General features: G+C 35.7%; 1 protein-coding gene and 1 long non-coding RNA gene across 6 annotated transcripts in view; one reads left to right on the top strand and one right to left on the bottom strand.

Annotated features, from left to right (window-relative positions):
* The window catches only part of impdh1a (IMP (inosine 5'-monophosphate) dehydrogenase 1a), a 26,760-nt gene that overhangs the window by 1,059 nt on the left and 10,982 nt on the right, over positions 1-14,719 (top strand). For 3 of the 5 annotated variants that reach the window (XM_016456462.1, XM_016456463.1, XM_016456459.1), the window contains exons 2-8: positions 3,237-3,335; positions 5,765-5,813; positions 7,500-7,601; positions 7,690-7,764; positions 7,937-8,143; positions 8,782-8,869; positions 8,952-9,151. In XM_016456462.1, coding sequence (XP_016311948.1) covers positions 3,237-3,335; positions 5,765-5,813; positions 7,500-7,601; positions 7,690-7,764; positions 7,937-8,143; positions 8,782-8,869; positions 8,952-9,151 — 820 coding nt within the window. Of the gene's footprint in view, positions 1-2,616; positions 2,871-3,236; positions 3,336-5,764; positions 5,814-7,499; positions 7,602-7,689; positions 7,765-7,936; positions 8,144-8,781; positions 8,870-8,951; positions 9,152-14,719 lie in introns of all 5 variants that reach the window. The other 2 variants (XM_016456464.1, XM_016456461.1) reach the window with 2 other exon arrangements.
* Positions 5,322-13,201, bottom strand: LOC107665546 (uncharacterized). Its single transcript, XR_001631563.1, has 3 exons — positions 12,867-13,201; positions 11,561-11,564; positions 5,322-5,334 (listed from the first exon to the last, which is right to left on the bottom strand). It is a non-coding gene; the product is annotated as an uncharacterized LOC107665546 (long non-coding RNA).

Consider the following 14,719-nt stretch of genomic DNA (forward strand, 5'->3'; position numbering starts at 1 on the left):
TATAATTTGTTTATTGCAGACTGATAAAAATATTGACAAAAAAATTAACATACAGTCTATTATTCTTTCATTCAATTATATACTTGTACAATATAAATGTTATATACAAATGTAAAAACAATGACCTGATGACCAACTAAATAATTGTGATTAATAATGTATTTTGACCCATTAATAATTAATGCTGTTTTGGGAATAACTCATGTTGATTTTGGTCCCCTTTTGTGTATGTATGTGTCATTTCTTAATATTTTAAACTTGTGTTGAAATTGTAGATGGAATAATAGAAAAATAACAGCTGTGAGAGTGAATGGGAGAGAAGAAGGAGAGGGTGGCTCTGTTGTGTCTGTGACCGCTGATTTGTCCAGTCAAAACAAATGAAGACAGTAATGTATTATAGATCAGCTGTAAATACAGAATCAGCATAATGACATATTTATAAACAAATAAGCATTTTATTTAAAAATTTAATCGTCATTTAACAACTTTAAATGAATGAATTCATAACAATGAATTAACTGACTGATGTTAGTTATGATAAAGTGTTTTGCTGCATGCATTATAATAACTTTACTAACAGTTGTTCCAGCTTCTTAGCTTGAGAACTATTGCATTAGATAAATGATGCTAAATCTTGTCTCAGTTTTTTTTTACAGTATATTTATTGTTTTATCATTTAGAACCTATCAGAAGTGGGTTTGTGCTGTCTTCATTTAAAATAAATGCCATTTGTTTGATATTTTGTTACCTAACCTGGTGACATTTATGCATAGGTGTCCAAATACTTTTTGGGTCCACTGTATAAGCATCAATCACATTCCTAAATAACAGTTTGGAATGTCCACAGCAACAGCCTTTGATGTTGTTTTGACTCTCAGGATACAAGACACCTTTTCAGAAACCCCATGAGCTTTCAGCTGGATCTGGCATCACAGCTTATTACCTCATCCCAGCTTTGACACTGACACCTGCAACACAGGTGCTTTTCTAAGGGTCAAGCAAGGGTCTCCCCACCTCTGCGGTTGACACTTCTGTCCTCGGAGGTTAACTAGTATTTATCTGCCTCAGAAATGCAGATCTTCAGCTTGGCTTAAGGACCATGTGACTCTGAGAATGTAAGACATGACCCATCAATCTGTAGTGTGTCTGCATGCTCTTCAACGCTCCTTGCACATCTTCTGTGTTGTACAGCATCTGAAATAATCTCTGCTAACTGTGTCATGATTCATGAAGCTCGTTGCTGTAAAACAACTAAAATCTAGAGGGACTTTGTCATTTTTCCACCATATCTTTTCCCTTTCCCATTAGTGTCGGCTCTCTCGACAGATGAGAAGAGAACTTTAACGAAGGATTACTTTGATAGAGCACTCTTTAGGTCTAATCTGCAGTTTAGAGTATAAATCCCACTAGGAAAGAACAGCATGTCTGTGTATGCTGAGAGGGCAAGATTAAACGTCCATCAGGAATTGATTCTGCTGATGGCATATCCACTTAGAGTTATCTGGGTGTTAGATGCTGCCTATATGTTAAACGAGGCTTTAATGGCCGAAGTGATTTTATTGAATGTATGTGCAGTTAAATGCAGTGCAATTCTAGTGCAAAGTGAATTACAAATCCCATGTTGTAATCAAGACTTCATTAATCATTGAATGATTTTGCAATTTGCAATGAATGCAAACCACTGAAGTCCACTGAGTTGTTAAATACAAAAATGCAACACTCTCAGGAAATTTTGTATGGTAAGTGCAATTTAAAATTTTATTTAATTTTTTATGCTCAGAAAATATAACCCTCTGAAGATCTGGCCTAAAACAAAAATGATTTTATCCTAATATTTTTGTATTACATATCAACTTGTTTGTTCTTTTTTAATTTATAAATAAATAAATATGCATGCAAAAGTACAGACGTAATATAGTAAATATAGGAATGAAAATTACCAAAATAAGATCAAATAAATTTGAGATAAAATAAAGCAAAATAATAAGACAATAAACTATTACATCTCAACAAAATATATTGCATCCTTTAACAAAATAAATTAAAAGACAGCACAGGTTTCGCTTCAAATAACTGGTTCCAAATAAATAAATAAAAAGAAAGAAGGAAAAAGTGCGTGGTTCCTGACATCCTGCATAGTTATTGCTGTTTATTACGGGTGTTCAGGTTTAGTTTTATAAATATTTATAACATGTTTAGAATATTTAATAAAATGTATTGTAATGTGTCCCAATTAGGCGTGTTGCAGGCATGATTCAGCTCATAAAAAGTACCAATTGAACATGTTCAATTCAAAAACATGTTCTGTTCAATGAGTCTCGAGTCGAGAACGCATTTTTCAGATCGGTATTGTGCATCGGTTCAATCGAATCATCAAAAAGATTCGAGTCGACGCAAAATAACGATTTGTTTACTTCTCTCAGAATCTAGTTCGATTTTTCAATGAAATCTCTCAGGTATTACGAACATTTTATGCGTTATATCGTTTCAACATAAGAGTGGCTTATGTAAATCCAGAGATATTTAAAAATAAAAAAATATTTATTGACTCCCAGGAAACGTGCAAAAACAGGTTTGGGGAGTGTTTAGCTCAACCTGTCCTGTTCCCTTTCCAAGCGTTAAACTGAGCGGGCATCATGTGACTTCAGTTCACACGGTTGACGGTCTCTCCATGAGACCCTCCATCCAGAGTAGCCTCCAGCCTCCTCAGAACGCTGCTGTACGGGATGAGAGACTGCTGATCCCCGCATTGATCTCTAATGCACTTTAATACAGCCGTCATCATGTGAGATACTGTACGTGAGGGTGAATATTCAGCAGAAGGAAGTGTGTTCATAACACTGGTCTGAAAGAGAAAGTAACTCGAAACTGTAAGTTGATTCCTCTTTGTTTTTCTATTTAACGCGCTCATAAACGTTGAAGAATGAGCAGCAAGTTATCTGCACAGAAAATTGTCGTTTAAATTCTCTATCAGTAGGCATTGTTCCTATATTTACATATATATATATATATATATATATATTATGTTGTGAAATATATTTCACAGCAGGACACTGTTGTATCACTATAACATGCAATGTCAAATCAATACCTCTCTGAAAAGGTGTTTTAAAGTTGTTACATAGTTTATAGGTACAACATTGTTTTTATGCACTGTCATACAGTACAACTTGTCTGTGGATGGTTGAAGTTGAAACCAAATTTCATGTTACAAACTCTCTTTTGTATGTTTGTAGCATGGCTGATTACCTTATCAGCGGTGGAACTGGGTACGTTCCAGAGGATGGACTCACTGCCCAGCAGCTCTTTGCCATCGGTGATGGTCTCACATACAAGTAAGTCAGGGATCATGTGCACAAAATCCTTTTCTAGATGCCCTGCCTTGTAATCAGTCACAAAGACTGACATGGACAGCACAATGTCAGCACAGGTCCTATCATGTGTAGCTTCACCCTGGGACACACATGCGGCATCTTTCTGGACATCTGTCAGTGAGATGGCTCTCAGCTCCATGGCAACCCTCGTGCATCTCCATAGCAACGGGGAGCTCAAGTGCTCAGTCCCACCACATGCAACCCGTGTTTATGGGACAATGCAAAACCAGAGTGCATGTGTGGTCCCTTTTGTCCCTGCTTGCTCAACATGTGCTTTAGTATCAATTAGAAATGCAGAATGTTTATGAACATAGTATGTTTTACACCAGTGCATTAAATGAGCTTGTGTTTGTGTGTGAATATGAATGTGTTTATGCTTTCCCAGCCTTATGAAAACTTGTTATCAGAGCAGTGGTCCCTGCGTCTATTTTTGTCATGCTGGCTGGAGTGTTTAATCTGGTCTAATGTAGGTTTTATGAGCGTTAGGCCACATGGGGCCGGGACACTGAACAGTGCCTTCTCACACATCCTCCTGAGACAGACAAATCCGGTCCCATTTTTACATTATCATGCTTTAAAGTGAGGGATATCATTTAACACTTTCTATTTGTAGCCCTGAAACAATAACAGTGCTTTTAAGTCAAGTTAGATTCTAACAACACTGATAACATGCTTTCGTATATCAAGTTTTGGGTACCACTTTAAGTTCAGGGTCAGATTTATTTAATACTTTTACAAGGAGGCATTAAATTGTCAAGTGACTAAACTTAAATCTCATATTTTTTCATTTGCACACACTTTTGTAGTATAGTACCGCTGCATTAGAGGCTATGTGTATTTGCGTGTGACATTGGTGACACGGTTAAGAACATTAACAGGACGTCTCAGTATGCCACATCTTAAGTAGATAATATAAATCCTCTTGACAAGACCAGAGACATAATGTACGCGTGCAAGTTTATCATTTGTGGCTTCTTAAAGTATTAATGCTACAGGCAAAACACGCATATTCATTTGCTCATGCACTGCATTAAAATAATCAGTCGACTTGCTAATATTTTTTTTTATGTTTTTGAAAGAAATCTCTTATGCTTACCAAGGCTGCATTTATTTGATCAATATACAAAAAACAGAAATGTTGTGAAATATTATTACAATTTAAAGGGGTCATATGATGCGATTTCAAGTTTTCCTCGCGCGTGTATGTGTGCACGCGTGATCGTGTGTGTGTGCGAGAGAGAGAGAGATAGAGAGAGAGACAGCGTCACATCACAGTTGAGTCAGCTGTCTTAACCGCGGCTTGTGTACTGCATCATTACTGTGTCTGTTCCCCTTTCTGGCTTGAACTGATGGTAAAACTAATGACATTATTTACTGTCTTTACATTTATTTTGAAAGATGAAGCTCGTGATTATGGTAAGGGGCGTTACATTTCCGACGAGTGCTTGCGGTGTTCGGCCAATCACAATGCACTGGGTCAGCTGGCCAATCAGAGCAGACTGCGCTTGTCGGAAGGAGGGACTTTGTAGAAAACGAAGCGTTTGAGAGAGGCGGGGCATAGAGGACCTACAATAATGTACAGTATTTGAAAAATAATGTGTTTTTTGAACATTAAAGCATGTCAACATATTCTGTTACACCAAATACACAAAATAATGATCTTTAAAAAAGCATCATATGACCCCTTTAAAATAACTGCTTTCTGTTTTCATATATTTTAAAATGTAATTTATTCCTGTGATGCTAAGCTGAATTTTCAGCATCATTACTCCAGTCTTCAGTGTCACATGAACCTTCAGAAACCATTCTAATATGCTGATTTGCTGCTCAATTTTATATCAGTTATTACTGGTGCTTAATTATTAAAATTGTTCTCATTATCAGTGTTTAATCCTGCTGTTTAATGTTTTTGTGAAAAACTTATTTAATAAAGTTTAATAAACATAATTTATTACATTTTCTATAATTTGCTGCTCAAGAAACATTTCTTATTATTATCAGTGTTGACAGTGTGGAAACCATGATGCATTTTTTTCTTTGATAAATAGAAGGTTCAAAATAACAGCATTAATTCGAAATAGAAATCTTTTGTGACATTAAAAATGTCATTACTAATAATGTAATAATGTAATGCATCCTTACTAAATAAATGGTAGTGTTTAGTAGTCGCATACATTGCTGTCATGTTTGCATAAACTAGCCATAATAATACCCGAAATTCTAAATTAATCTTAGTTTGTTGTATGCTTGTTTTAGAGTGGTTTTCCTTTTTTGACACTGATTTGAGTGTGTGTTTAAGCATTTTGTAATTTTGATAATGTTCTGATTCATAAATTGCTGATCTAAAGGTCATTGTTGCCTAACTCTGCCATCTGTCCTTCCTCATTCAGTGATTTCCTCATACTGCCTGGCTTCATTGACTTCACATCCGATGAAGTGGTGAGTACCACCAACATTTATCAGAGGTTATCAACAAATGGGTGGAACAGACCTCAAAAGCTCTTGTATTAGTAAACAGTTTCAGTGCAGAGGATCATTTTTGATCACATGAATCAACTCAGATGCCAAGTTGATGGAACAGGAGCTCTTTAACTATCAGTGAGGTGGAAGGTCTGCAAAGGACCAAAGGAGGTGTTTGTGTGGATGAGAGGTTAATTTGGCTGTGTTAACATCCACACAGTCCCTGGTGTTCTGGGCATGTTGTCACAAGCAGTGAAGCTCAGGTGTGTGTGTGTGTGTGTGTGTGTGAGAGAGAGACAGAGACAGAGACAGAGAGAGAGACCAGGATGACACAAATATCAGTCCACCTGGAACCACAACTTTAAACACATTTTTAATTAAAGATGGAACAAATTCTCTTTCCTGGGATAGATAAGCCAATGATTTATTTAAACAGGGAATCAGTTCAACTTAATAGGTACTATTTCAACTTATTTTGTTGAAAATCTCATATATGTTTTGGTTCATGGTAGTCTGTGAGTCTGTTTAAAATGTTTATTTTCCAGTAGGGCAGGCAGTTTAGTTTCCTGCTGATGTAAACGCAGGTACACAACACTGTTTGTGTTTTCTTTGAGCACTTCTGAGATTACGCTGAGCTGCGGTTAATGATGGGACACAGGTGTTAGAGAGAAAGAAGAAAAATAGTGTCTACAGTTTGATTAAGTCAACTTGTGTGACTGAGTCAGTGTTATTTTAGTAATATTTGTATATAATTATAGTATTTATTATAGTGCTGTCAAACGATTAATTGCATCCAAAATAAAAGTTTGTTTTACATAATATATGTGTGAACTCAAAAAAAAAAAAAAAAAATATATATACATACATGTAAATATTTGAAACAATATACATGCATGTGTGTATTTTTATATACATAATAAATATACATAGTACACACACATATATTATGTAAACAAAAACATAAAAAATTTTCATTTATGTTTCATTTATGTTTCAGCTTTCCATTGATGTATGGTTTGTTACGATAGGACAATATTTGGCCGAGATACAACTATTTGAAAATCTGGAATCTGAGGGTGCAAAAAAATCTAAATATTGAGAAAATTGCCTTTAAAGTTGTCCAAATGAAGACCTTAGCAATGCATAATACTAATCAAAAATTAAGTTTTGATATATTTACGGTAGGAAATTTACAAAATATCTTCATGGAACATGATCTTTACTTAATATCCTAGTGATTTTTGGCATAAAAGTAAAATCGATATCGAAATCGATTGCTACAAATATACCTGTGCGACTTAAGACTGGTTTTGTGGTCCAGGGTCACAATTATATTTTATTTTACTTCAGCTTTATTTCAATTAACAATTTGTCATAGTGTTAGTTTGACTTAACAATAGCAACACTGTTCTGTGTACCCGTAAATGTTTTTTGCAAAGAAATCCTTCACTAAAAAACTACCTTTTTTATTATTATTTTCCTAACCCTTATGCTGTTCTTAACCTGTATGATTTTATGACAAAAGGTCATTTTTACTTGCACCTAAGTAGCAGACTTAAGTTGAGCTCCTAAAATGACCAAATGTTATAAATTAGCTTTGCTTAGTTGAACATGTCTGATTACATAGACAATGATTTTTTTTGTAACGGTCATGTGTTGTCATAGGATTTGACATCTGCCCTGACCCGCAAGATAACCCTGAAGACGCCACTCATTTCCTCTCCCATGGACACAGTCACAGAGTCCTCCATGGCCATCGCTATGGCTGTAAGTAACAATCACAGAAACGTTATATATCAGCACTTGTACTGAATCGTAATTGCTTTTCCATTTCATTCACTGGTTTTTCCCATAGCTCATGGGTGGAATAGGAATTATTCATCACAACTGCACACCTGAGTTCCAGGCCAATGAGGTCCGGAAAGTCAAGGTCAGTCACATGAGTGTTAAGAGATGACAATTTTGAGGAATTAAAAAAAAACTAAAAGTGAAACTTGTATTTTGTAAGTCTGGTAAACTGTAGATTCCAGATATAAGTTCCAGATACAGTAAAATGATAACTACCAATAATTAACATGTTTTTGTATCTGTCATATTGGCAGAAATTTGAGCAGGGCTTCATCACGGACCCTGTAGTGATGAGTCCACGGCACACGGTTGGCGATGTGTTTGAAGCAAAGGTGCGGCACGGTTTCTCCGGCATCCCAGTTACAGAAACCGGCAAGATGGGCAGCAAGCTGGTGGGCATCGTTACATCACGAGACATTGACTTCCTGTCAGAGAAAGATTACGACAGGCCACTGGAGGAGGTTTGTGATTTGAATTTTCTGAATTCTAATTTAATTCTTTAATAATTTGAAGTTTGATTCCAATTTAAGTAATGTTTCATAATCTAATTATTCATTTAACCTCCAGAAAGTGTCAATTTGAGTGAAAATTGATAACTAATAATAGTTTCTTGAGTACCAAATTGGCTTATTAAAATGATTTCTGAAGAATCATGTGACACTGAAGACTGTAGTAATGACTACTGAAAATTCAGCTTTTCCATCACAGGAATAAATTACATTTTAAAATAGGTTAAAATAGTTAAATAGTATTAAAATAGTTTTTAAAATTGTAATAATATTTCATAATGTTACTGTTTTTAGTGTAGTTTTGATAAAATAAATGCAGCCTTTGTGAGCATATGGGGCTTCTTTCAAAAACATTTTAAACCCAAACATTTGAACAATGTATATAAAAAAATATCAAAACAATTTATTTTAAATATTTTTTTTATTAAAATAAAACATTGATCACTGATGAATCATTCACAATAAAACCAGTTGCTTTTATTAAGAAAATAAACAATTCGAAATTTTTGTTGTCCTTAAACACTCATAATAGTAATTAATGCTACTAATATGCATGAATGATAGTTTCTGAAATTTCTTAAATCTTCCAGGCAATGACAAAACGAGAAGATTTAGTGGTTGCTCCAGCAGGTGTAACGTTAAAAGAGGCAAATGACATCTTACAGCGCAGTAAAAAAGGTATGAGCCTCAACTTCAGTCCTGTTTATGTTGTGATGTTTAGCACAAGCTTGCTGATCACATTCCTGTTATTCTCTCTCAGGTAAACTGCCTATAGTGAATGACAGCGATGAGCTTGTAGCTATAATAGCTCGTACCGATCTGAAGAAGAACAGAGACTATCCTCTAGCCTCCAAAGACTCTCGCAAACAGCTGCTGTGTGGCGCTGCCATTGGCACCCGAGAGGACGACAAGTATCGGCTAGACCTGCTCATGCAGGCAGGAGTGGACATGATAGTTCTGGTGAGTCCTAAGGGGAATAGAATGACATTAAACTTTAGCAGAACACAGTCCTGTTTCTGGAGATCTAGCTTTTTGCATCGCTTTTGCTGCATTCCATTGAAACTTACATTCGGACAAAAACAACAGAACTCAGAATTTCTCTTGCAAAATTCCACAATTTGTTCTGCCAAGCTGCAAACATGTCAACACCAACGATAGATGTGCACATTTAATGAGAAACACTTACTCACTCTCAGGCCATCCAAGATGAGTTTGTTTCTTCATCAGAACAGAAATTTAGCATTACATGCTCACCATTGGATCCTCTGCAGTGAATGGGGGCCGTCAGAATGAGAGTCCAAACAGCTGATAAAAACATCACAATAATCCACAAGTAATCCCCTCGACACCAGTTTGGGGGACTTTTTCACTGGAGAAAGCAATACTATTAGTAGGCAACTAGCAGTACTTTGAGTGCCGGAAGCAATGGTTTGAAGTTAAAAACATCTTAATGATGAATTTGGTTCTTACATGCAGCTTTTCACTTCACAAGACGTTAAATGATGGACTAGAGTCGTGTGGATTACTTGTGGATTATTGTGATGCTTTTATCAGCTGTTTGGACTCTCATTCTGACTAAAATAGTTAAATAGTATTAAAATAGTTTTTAAAATTGTAATAATATTTCATAATGTTACTGTTTTTAGTGTAGTTTTGATAAAATAAATGCAGCCTTTGTGAGCATATGGGGCTTCTTTCAAAAACATTTTAAACCCAAACATTTGAACAATGTATATAAAAAAATATCAAAACAATTTATTTTAAATATTTTTTTTATTAAAATAAAACATTGATCACTGATGAATCATTCACAATAAAACCAGTTGCTTTTATTAAGAAAATAAACAATTCGAAATTTTTGTTGTCCTTAAACACTCATAATAGTAATTAATGCTACTAATATGCATGAATGATAGTTTCTGAAATTTCTTAAATCTTCCAGGCAATGACAAAACGAGAAGATTTAGTGGTTGCTCCAGCAGGTGTAACGTTAAAAGAGGCAAATGACATCTTACAGCGCAGTAAAAAAGGTATGAGCCTCAACTTCAGTCCTGTTTATGTTGTGATGTTTAGCACAAGCTTGCTGATCACATTCCTGTTATTCTCTCTCAGGTAAACTGCCTATAGTGAATGACAGCGATGAGCTTGTAGCTATAATAGCTCGTACCGATCTGAAGAAGAACAGAGACTATCCTCTAGCCTCCAAAGACTCTCGCAAACAGCTGCTGTGTGGCGCTGCCATTGGCACCCGAGAGGACGACAAGTATCGGCTAGACCTGCTCATGCAGGCAGGAGTGGACATGATAGTTCTGGTGAGTCCTAAGGGGAATAGAATGACATTAAACTTTAGCAGAACACAGTCCTGTTTCTGGAGATCTAGCTTTTTGCATCGCTTTTGCTGCATTCCATTGAAACTTACATTCGGACAAAAACAACAGAACTCAGAATTTCTCTTGCAAAATTCCACAATTTGTTCTGCCAAGCTGCAAACATGTCAACACCAACGATAGATGTGCACATTTAATGAGAAACACTTACTCACTCTCAGGCCATCCAAGATGAGTTTGTTTCTTCATCAGAACAGAAATTTAGCATTACATGCTCACCATTGGATCCTCTGCAGTGAATGGGGGCCGTCAGAATGAGAGTCCAAACAGCTGATAATAACATCACAATAATCCACAAGTAATCCCCTCGACACCAGTTTGGGGGACTTTTTCACTGGAGAAAGCAATACTATTAGTAGGCAACTAGCAGTACTTTGAGTGCCGGAAGCAATGGTTTGAAGTTAAAAACATCTTAATGATGAATTTGGTTCTTACATGCAGCTTTTCACTTCACAAGACGTTAAATGATGGACTAGAGTCGTGTGGATTACTTGTGGATTATTGTGATGCTTTTATCAGCTGTTTGGACTCTCATTCTGACGGCACCCATTCACTGCAGAGGATCCATTGGTGAGCAAGTGATGTAATGCACGGCAAAAAATGCCTTTCTTGCTTAGATGTTTTTGTCTTGTTTCCAGCCAAAATATCTAAAAATTCTTAAATTAAGAAGTAAAAATTATTGTCTTGTTTTCAGAAAATTAAGTGAAGTCAAAATTAAGTGAGTTTTTGCTTAGAACAAGCAAAATAATCTTATTTTAACCCTATTGGCAGATTATTTTGCTTGTTCTAAGCAAAAACTCACTTAATTTTGACTTGGTTTTTTTCTGAAAACAAGACAATAATTTTTACTTGTCTAGAAAATCCTTCTTGATTTAAGAATTTTTAGATATTTTGGCTGGAAACAAGACAAATAATCTAAGTAAGAAAAGCAGTTTTTGCAGTGTGCTCAATTTCTCCAAATCTGTTCTGTAAAAGAAACAACTCATCTACATCTTGGATGGCCGGAGGGTGAGTGCATTTTGAGCGAATTTTCATTTTTGGGTGAGCCATTCCCTTAAGCAAAAAAATGCATCAGCGAGTCAAATTTCCAACATGACAAAAGAAAACCTTTAGCAACAAACCTGTTTAGCAAACAGAGACAAATCCCTCAAAAACCCTCTCTATAATCATACACCTGCAGAAAACATGCAATGGAGAAAACATGCAATGGAGACTTTGTTTACAGTCAAACACCTGTAAAGCTAAAAATAGCATTTCCATTTTATTTCTTTGTTCCATGGGTCGGGTAGTGGAATACAGCATTAGCATGTTTTCACGCTTTTCAGTGGTAAACTGTATTGGCCCAAACAAAGGTAGTTTGAATTAAACAAACATGAAAATAAAAGTGTACCTGGGATGCCAGGGTATATACAGGAATCATGGAGTTAAATTTAATACCTTTTAAGACCTTTTTTAAGACTCTTTCCATACATTTGAAGACCTCATCGCCACTCCAAGTTTTAACCGGTTACATTGACAACACTTTAATTTACATTTACTATATATTGATTGTCAGATAGCACAACTAAACAGACTTACTTTGTGATAACTCCTTATCAATACAACATAATTCAGAAGGGAGGAACAAAGCACAAGAGAATTAATTGAGTGACTAACCCAAAAAACAAGAATTAGACCAATAAACAAAACAACTGACAAAGCTTATTGAGGAGGGAAAATAAAGCTCTCCGAGCTAACGGGAAAATGAGTTCACACAGTATAAGTAAAAGATGTATTTGTCACATCAGCTCTTATAACTGTCTGCAAATAGCTGTTTGCTATTGGCCCTAATACCATAGCTGTTTTGTGGAACACTTCTCATGACAAACACCTGACTGGTCAGACAGTTTACCTGTGATTACAGAGTGCTTGATTTGATGCAGACTTGACACAGTGTCAGTAAAAAAGTGACGTGACATGTGCCCAAGTATGGTAACCCATACTCGGAATTAGTGCTCTGCATTTATCCCATCCAAAGTGCACACACACAGCAGTGAACACACACACACCATGAACACACACCCGGAGCAGTGGGCAGCCATTTTTTTTCTGCTGCGGTGCCCGGGCAGCAGTTGGGGGTTCGGTGCCTTGCTCAAGGGCACCTCAGTCGTGGTATTGAAGGTGGGAGAGAGCGCTGTACATTCACTCCACCCACCTACAATCCCTGCAGGTACGAGACTCAAACCCGCAACCTTTGGGTTACGAGTCCGACTCTCTAACCATTAGGCCACGACTTCCCCCTACTGCACCTGATGCTGGGATCTTCACTAACCCCCAAAGATCTCAATGGTTCTTCCCACATTCTGTTAAATGACATAAATTTACCCAAAAGATGGAATCTTAGTTTTTCTAGGGTCTTTTATCATAAATAAATAGCCATTCCCTTTAAAAGGGAGCGCTATCCCCAACTCATTTGTTCATAATGGCTTTCTATGCCAGCATCAATAAAGGATGAATAATGTCTTTATGTTCCTGTAAAGGAGGAGGCAAAATGTGGAGTACACACATAATAGGTGAAGCTTTAACTGTAACCTTACAAATGTCTGAAAGAGCCTCACAAATTAAGATCCAAAGTTTTTCTTCTGTCAAAAAACTTCTGTCAGAGTGAAAGGGGATTCTAATAAATCATGCTGTCTAGTAGTTATACTTGGGACCACTAAATAAAAAAACAAACAAAGAGCTGTCTTTTAGACTGTATGAGTTACCTTCAGATGAATACAATGCAACATAAAACTGTCTAAATACATTGTTAATTTCTTTGTCATCAGTACACCTTTTCCCCTCTCCATCTCTCACCGCTGAGATAAAATTTTTACCTTGTCTGTTCTTTATAAGTTTTGCCAACAAACGATTGGATTTATTTCCCATCTCAAATAAACGTTGTCTATCAAAAAGAATATCTCTCTCAGCCAACAAATCATTTAATAACGTCCTAATATGCTTTATTTGGGTAAGTACATCTTCCGATTTTGAGATATAATACTGCCTTTGTAAATGGGATATTTGCTTTTCTAATTGAAGTTGTTTAGCTATTTTATCCTTGTTCTTTTTACTTACGTAAGCAATTATCATACCTCTAATATAAGCTTTGTAGGCATCCCATAACATTCTGGGATCAGTCTCTTCTAAATCATTACAAAAGATTAATAATCTGTTTTCTCCTTTAGATATTCCACAAACTGATCAAATAATAAGGCTTTAATTTCCAGAAATAAGACGTTTTTGGACTATCTATTAGACGTATAGAGATAGTGACCAGGGCAACTTGTGGCGCGAAAGTAACTGAGGGTGATTTATCCAAGGTAGGATTAAGAAAACAATTAAAATCACCGCCCAAAATAACATTACAGTATATATATATATATATATATATATATATATATATATATATAATATTTGTACAAAAAAAATAATTAAGATTATTAGGGCCATATATACATCCAATAAGAATTTCCTTACCATAAAGTAAACCCTTTATAAAAATGATTTGACCTTCTTCATCAGAATCTTTTGTTATTAATGTAAACGGGAAATAACTGATTTCTATTTTATTATATTTTAAAATACAATTTATTCATGTGATGCAAAGCTGAATTTTCAGTAGCCATTAGGTTTTCAGAATTTTGAATTTTCAGTAGTCTAACCCTAACCTAACCCCAGTAATATGCTGATTTGCTGCTTAAGAAATATTTCTTAGTATTGTCAATGTTGCTGCTAATTATTTTTGTAGAAGCCGTGATGGATTTTTTTAGGATTCTTTGATAAATAGAAAGTACAAAAGAACAGCTTTTACAATGTTTTGCAGCATAATGTAACGATTCATCCACTGAAGGCGAGTTGAAGTGAGAACCCAAGTGCAGTTTATTTACAGTGTGATCCAAACATCCAAACAATAATCCGAGACTTGACTTGAACAGACTTGACAAGGCATGAACAGACTTGACATGAACAGACTAGACTCACCGACAGCAGGTTACAACATCAATACACGACAAGACACAATGGGAACATGATGGCTACTTATAGCAAAACAAGGAGGGTCACATGACATGAACAAACCAATGGGAAACAAGACACATGACTAAGACAACCAATCAGAACA

Source organism: Sinocyclocheilus anshuiensis, unplaced genomic scaffold (genome assembly GCF_001515605.1).
Source record: "Sinocyclocheilus anshuiensis isolate Anshui unplaced genomic scaffold, SAMN03320099.WGS_v1.1 scaffold679, whole genome shotgun sequence".
NCBI lineage: Eukaryota > Metazoa > Chordata > Actinopteri > Cypriniformes > Cyprinidae > Sinocyclocheilus > Sinocyclocheilus anshuiensis.